General features: G+C 44.0%; 1 protein-coding gene across 2 annotated transcripts; it reads right to left on the bottom strand.

The window, feature by feature from the left end:
- Positions 1–212: 212 nt before the first annotated feature.
- PDP1 (pyruvate dehydrogenase phosphatase catalytic subunit 1) lies at positions 213–5,868 on the bottom strand (the record flags this gene model as incomplete). 2 transcript variants are annotated; one of them, XM_079722405.1, is made up of 3 exons in its annotated part: positions 5,787–5,868; positions 5,510–5,544; positions 213–1,873 (listed from the first exon to the last, which is right to left on the bottom strand). In XM_079722405.1, the coding sequence occupies exons 2-3, from the start codon at positions 5,538–5,540 to the stop codon at positions 213–215; spliced, it is 1,692 nt and encodes a 563-aa protein (XP_079578531.1). In that variant the 5' UTR covers positions 5,541–5,544; positions 5,787–5,868. The 2 variants fall into 2 exon arrangements, with proteins under 2 accessions (XP_079578531.1, XP_079578532.1); XM_079722406.1 differs by lacking the exon at positions 5,787–5,868 and having other exon boundaries at positions 5,510–5,766.
- Positions 5,869–6,195: the final 327 nt, after the last annotated feature.

Below are 6,195 nucleotides of genomic sequence, written 5' to 3'. Positions count from 1 at the left end.
GCAAGTGCTGTGAGGTCCGAGCTAAGCAGAAGGAGACTCAGGATCCTGCCACCCGGATACAAAGTCAATGTGGACTACTTGGCTGACTAGAGTATCAAATGGGGAAATGCTTAGAATGACCCACTGGAAATGTTTACTATATTAGTATCTTTTTAAAATCTATCTGCTCTTTAAATCTATTTCCTTCGAGAACTGCCAGGGTTAAGACCCACTCACTGTTCCTGGTGTTGATATGCCCCCACGACATGAGAATTGAACTGAACTACAATGATTGTAATGTCATCCCTGTACATCCTAGCAAGCTCTTCAGGAAGACTAAGCATTTTGGAGAGGCGCTCGTGATCGACAGCCCCAAACTCATTGTTGCCCACAGCATGGCGAATTAGATGGGTTGCTGCGTTCTGATCCTCAAATACTGATGACATCTTGGCTCTCCTTTCTGTTAAAAGGCCATGCATCTGTCCCAGAGTCACCTTATAGCCACCAACAGCTATTGGCTGCTGGTGATGCATGCCTGTTAGGTACTCGCCCACAATCCTAACCACATCCTGCCTATGCATTGTCTCCCACAATCCATCAGTCGCCAATACCAGAAATTTATCCTGTGGCCTTAATCGGTGGTAAGTTACTTCTGGCTCAGCAGTGAGATAAGGAGGTGTGTAATAATTAGGAGGGATAAACTTGGTATATTCGTTGTCATTCAGCTGGTCTGGGCCAGATTCTATCACTCTCTTTTGAAGGTCAATGCTCCATTTGAACTTTACGTCTCCAAAAGCCCTAAAAGGCATCAGTAAGCCAAGTAGCCGATCCTGTTTCACCACACTCTTGGCCTCATTCTTCGGGTGCTCCAATTTCAGGCGTTCCACTTCTCTTTCATTCTGAGCATTGTGGTCATTAGATAGAGTGACTGCCGACCAAGAGCCGTCCTCTTCCTGCACGCCCAGCATGGCTCTGCTATCACCAGTATTGGCCACATGAAGGTCAACACCATCCACATGGGCCACACAAGCTGTGGCCCCAGAAAATGCCACTCGAAGCACCAGGTAGTTGAGGAAAGAATTGGGATCACCGACTTGAGCCTCCAAGGAGATGTCATTATCAAGCCTCTTGAAAGCATTAACCAAAGCCTCCTTAACATCAATTTCAGTCGACTCCCCAGTGTTCAGGTCTATAAGCTCTTGCCAGTAAGTCCTCAAGCTGTTGAAATATAATTTGGACGCCTCCTTACTGAAGTAATCGTTGGGATGCTTGTGCCACTGGAGAATGGGGAGCAGTGCTCGACCGCTCTCCACCGCATTTTCAATCTCTAGCAAAGTCTCATGGGGTAACAGAGAGACAGCAATATAATAAAAGAGTCTTTCACTGACCGCCTGGGAGCAAGCACAGCCTGCATGGCCGTCGAAAACCCCCAAAAGCATCCCTCTGGTCTGCAAGCAGGTTGCTGCACTTCTCCGGTCCTCAATGGGTGCATTCGCAGGCAGCTGATTGCTGTCAAATCCAAGGACAGAACTGACATTTTTGCCATCAAATTCTGGCACTTTGAAACTGTATTCATTAGCTTTCAGGATGCTGTTGACTTGTGGAGGTGTAAGGTAAAATTTCTGTGGTGTGGAAGCATATCTCCTTCCTTGGGTGTACTGCCACCAGCTCTCCTTTGGCCTATAAAAGGTAGCATATGCCGGATGGGGTGTGTATCTCAGGCGACTCTGAGGAATGTAAGAGGGTGAGCAGCAGAGATGTCTGTGGTGGCAGTAACACGCAGTGCCATAGATTCTGCTCAGTTCACAATGACGGATCAGAGGGAAAAACAGTTGAGTTGGTGCTGGCATGGCATCAGAGAACAGCGGCAGGCTGGAACTTCTGACTGGGATTCCTAGACAGCAAAAGTTACATTCAGATTACTTAATCTATTTTTGCTTTCATAACAAATGTTTAGCAGGTGAATCCACAGGCTCCCTGTGCCTCCTAAGGCACTACATTTTACACACATATCATGTACTATTTCTACAGGATATACTCTGCTAAGCACACCTCCCAATCACTTATGGAGCCAGGATTGAAATGTCGTCGAGCTTTACTTTTCTCTCTTCCTTGTATTTCTCTGTGCAGCAGAAACTGTGCAGAATGTACAATAGATCTGGCTGCGGAGAGTGGAGGAGACAAAGGTTATATAACATGATGCAGTGGCAGTCTACCTGGCCAATCACCCTTCTCCCTATCCTTAAAAAAGGCCGTGGATCTCCCAAATTGCACAGGGACTTCTCCCATTTATGAAGATCCTGTTTCTAGACCAGTGGTCAATTGTTAGCATTTGATACACATGGCTACTACCATAAAAGTGTTGAGATGCAGCCCTAACCTGTGTGTATTCATGAATTATTTGTAAGTTTTATACATATGCTACTACATTAATATAATGTTCATTATAACCTGTACAAGAAAAATTTTACATAATGAATAAAAATAGAAGTTCCAAAATGCCCTCCCTGCATCCTAGTAGATGGTCTTGCAAACAATGTTTCTCCAGACCACTGTGCCAATGTGGCAAGTTTAGGGACGTAGGTCTGCCACCAATTCACCACATAATCCTGTAAAAGCTGGATCACCGCTTTGAGCCTTGCTTTCCTAAGCTGTACATGAACACATCAGAGTAGATGCTATCTGAGCCCGCTTCTTGGACTCTGTGCCTTTATAAAAAGTGCGCATTGAAGTGAGGCTTTGATATCAAATGCAGGGTTCATTTACTTGTTGTTTAATTTTAGTGTATTCTTTGTGATTAAAAAAACCTAAGTATTCTAGCAGCTCTAAAACTTTGTTTGTAACGTAAATGGTCACAGTTCTGAAATTTAATTTACTTGCTACCGTTTTCCTCTGTTTATCAGCCATGAAAGAAAGCTACAGAAATATGATTTTCGTCTATAATGGATCCCAAGTAGAATTCACCCCTAGAAAAATATTTTCTCTTACATTTAAAAAAAAAGGTTATCTATTTGCCCTTGGAAATTAATAAACAGTGAAATAGTAGTCTAATGGTCTAAGGTTTGGCTAAAAAAGGTAGAGCATTATAATCATGAATAAACCAAAATCATACCACATACTACGTGACACTGAAAACATTATGCTGGGCATTTATCTAGAAAATTTAATAAACATATATCATTAATTCAGATAATTTTTACAAGAAGAGAATCCCTCTTGTAACATATATTTCCCCTGAATTCTTGAGGTATTGCCTCAAAGTATTCATCTGGCCTATAAATAAACAGGCTTTATATTTTAAATAAGAAAACAAATGCAGTAAACAAAAAGGAATAAGGAATGTAAAACCATCTGAGTCTTAATATCAACTATTCCTTCCTAAGGTTGAACGCATTAAGAAAAAATTTTAGATATCATAGAGAGTGTTAGAATATATTACATTATTTTCACGCACCCTCTTTTGAAACACAGTTAGAAAAAAGATAAGTGGAATGCGGGGAGGGGGGCAGAGAAAACACTGAATTTGCTTCTGTAATAAGTGCTGTATAAGCCAGTCATATAGAACCCCTTTTGCATGTGATAGAAAATACCATTATTTTAACTACACTATTTAAGAAGGGATTTGTTTACAAAATTGAGGACAAGATTAGGCAATAGAAGAAAATGATTAGAATTTTGGAAATAAGATCAATAACTAAATAAGTATTCTGAAAGGCAGTCACGAAAAACAGAAATTCCAGAACAGGAATCTATCAAGACTAACCACTTAACTAACAGCACTTCAAACTGAATACCTGAAAGTCATCCAAAGGTTAAGTGTACATGACTGAGCCAGGAGATGTGCTCAAACGTGGGGCCACATGACACTGGCTTCCAGATATGAATTATATCTCTTGCTAGGTTTGTATGCAGAAAGCACATTAACTTATTTCATGCTTTGTATAAAGATTTTTTGTTATTAAAAATGTAAATAGACACCAATCTTAATGAAAATAAATTTTCTCTGTAACTTTATGTACGTTTGCATTTATACTTACTTTAAAACTTAAGAATCTTAGAGGAAAAACATGTGTATTTCTGCATGGAATGTAGCTTGAATCAAAGTACTGTGTGTGTGTGTGTGTGTGTGTGTGTGTGTGTGTGTGTGTGTGTTTGGAGGAGGGTTTGACAGATAGATGCATACCAGCATTTGGCTATATGATGTCTGATCAAGGAATAACAAGTCCAGGAAACCCACACTTTCCTTAAATTCCTTTGCTTTGACAATCCTCCTGCTTTTGTAATTGACTGCAAAATGAACTACTGTGGCAAAAAGAACTGATTCATGCAGCAGATGCTTTGAATAATACGTAAATTCAAACAGCAAGCACTCTAACATACATTTTTCCTTCAGGCATAAATTCTCGACATTAAAAACAAAAAAGCAGAGAGTGAATTTTATTAACTGTATCTTTCAGTTACTCAGGGGCTTAGCATATGGACTGAGACTCCCAACATGCCTCCAAAAGTCAAATTCTTAGGGAAGTTACCTACTCTGTGATTAATGAACATTCTATCACCACCAATACAAGTAACATACTCTCTCCATCAGACCAGTTACTACTAGAAGTCGAAGTACTTTCAAATGCTTTCATAAACCATTAAGTGAGCATTCAAAAAACTCTGTGAGTATCCTTCTGAATATCCTGTGATTCAACAACAAAACCCCATGAAATCAAAACTTCTGTCGACAAACTTACTAAATTAATGAAGTAGACGGCTCTTGATGAGGCAGGAAGAACAGCAGCAAGGTACAGTTGTGGTAAACTGAAGCACTGTCAAATTTTCCAGTTATTTCTGGCCACAATTTCACTTAAAAGGTCCTATCCCATGATACAGACTTAGCCACCTTATATGCAGCATCTTAGTCTCAGGCAGATTTTGCCAATTTTGCCAACGACTAATACGGAAAGATGAGCTGTAACCAGAAACAGGAAAGAGGTCCATCCATTCTTACTGATGTGCTCAACAGAGTTTGTGCCAAGAAATGATTCAACTTCATCAATAAACTCACAGAAGAAATTAGAGAATGCAATTACTGCACCGACTCCAGAGCTCTTTAGGTTTGCAAAGATTTTGGTGTAAACGAAAAAAAATGCTATACTAATCATTAAATGTGTCAGAACCCCAGTTTACGTAATTTGATTGCATTAAACACCCTGCATAAAGACTCTCTGCGATTTTTCAGCATTTTTGGGCAATGTCTAGCCATTTCACAGCTCCTGTTATCTCTACATGAATGAAGAAACCGGTTGCCTTCGGAAGACACGAAGCCCCAAGCCAGCACTTGTTTGATTAGTTTCCTTTGTCCCTACCTGAAAATTGCACTCCCTAAGGCATAAAAGCTATCCTGGTCCAGGATGCCTCTGTCCCCCTTTTTCTATCTATCTCACCTCTTAATTCCACGCCGACCCACCTAAAACCATCCACACACAAAATCAGTCATCATCCTTCCTGGGTACCCAACGCAGGTAGTTAAGTGAATACCTACCAATTCGTCTGGGCCCGGGACACACACACATTCTCCTGTCATCACAACACGGAGCCGACAACATCCACAACCCGCGCGGACAGCAGCAGCGACAGCAGCACCGGCCCATTGAAAGCAAGGCAGAGATGCTCATTAGAGGAGGCGGCGGCAGGGTAGGCGGGAGCGGAGGAGGGGCGAGGTCTCGCCCCAGCCCGGTGAATGGGGCTAGGAGGGGGGAAGAGGATGGAGGAGGAAGAAAGGGGTGGGGAGAAGAAGGAAACCAAACAAACAAACCCACCCCGCGGGAGAGGCAGAGCTACAGTGGAGGCGGCAGGGGCCCCAACGCCCGCGGAGGCGCGACCCGGGACCGGCCCGTCCATCCAGCCCGGGAGTGGAGCCCATGGGCGCGCGGCATCCTCCGCCCGCCCACGCCGCACCGGCTTCAGTCCTGAAAACAGGGTCGGCCCGCGGCGGCTGCCGGTGGGATCACCCTGGACTCGGGGTGTGTAAGGGGGAACCCTCAGGCAGTGACGCCGCGCCACCTGCGCCGCACCTCCCAGGAGCCCACCCTCCCGCGGGTCCCCACGGCGCCCCCCGCGCTGACAGCGGGCGCGGCGGGCCCGCCCACCACCCCGAGCCTGCGGCTGCCCCCAGCGCCGCCACGCCCGCTGCGGCCCCGACGCCCTCACGCGCACCTGGCGCTCCGG

The sequence above is a fragment of the Hyperoodon ampullatus genome (assembly GCF_949752795.1).
Source record: "Hyperoodon ampullatus genome assembly, chromosome: 17".
Lineage (NCBI taxonomy): Eukaryota > Metazoa > Chordata > Mammalia > Artiodactyla > Ziphiidae > Hyperoodon > Hyperoodon ampullatus.
Note: the sequence above shows the minus strand (reverse complement) of the source record. Positions and strands in the feature narration are given on the sequence as shown.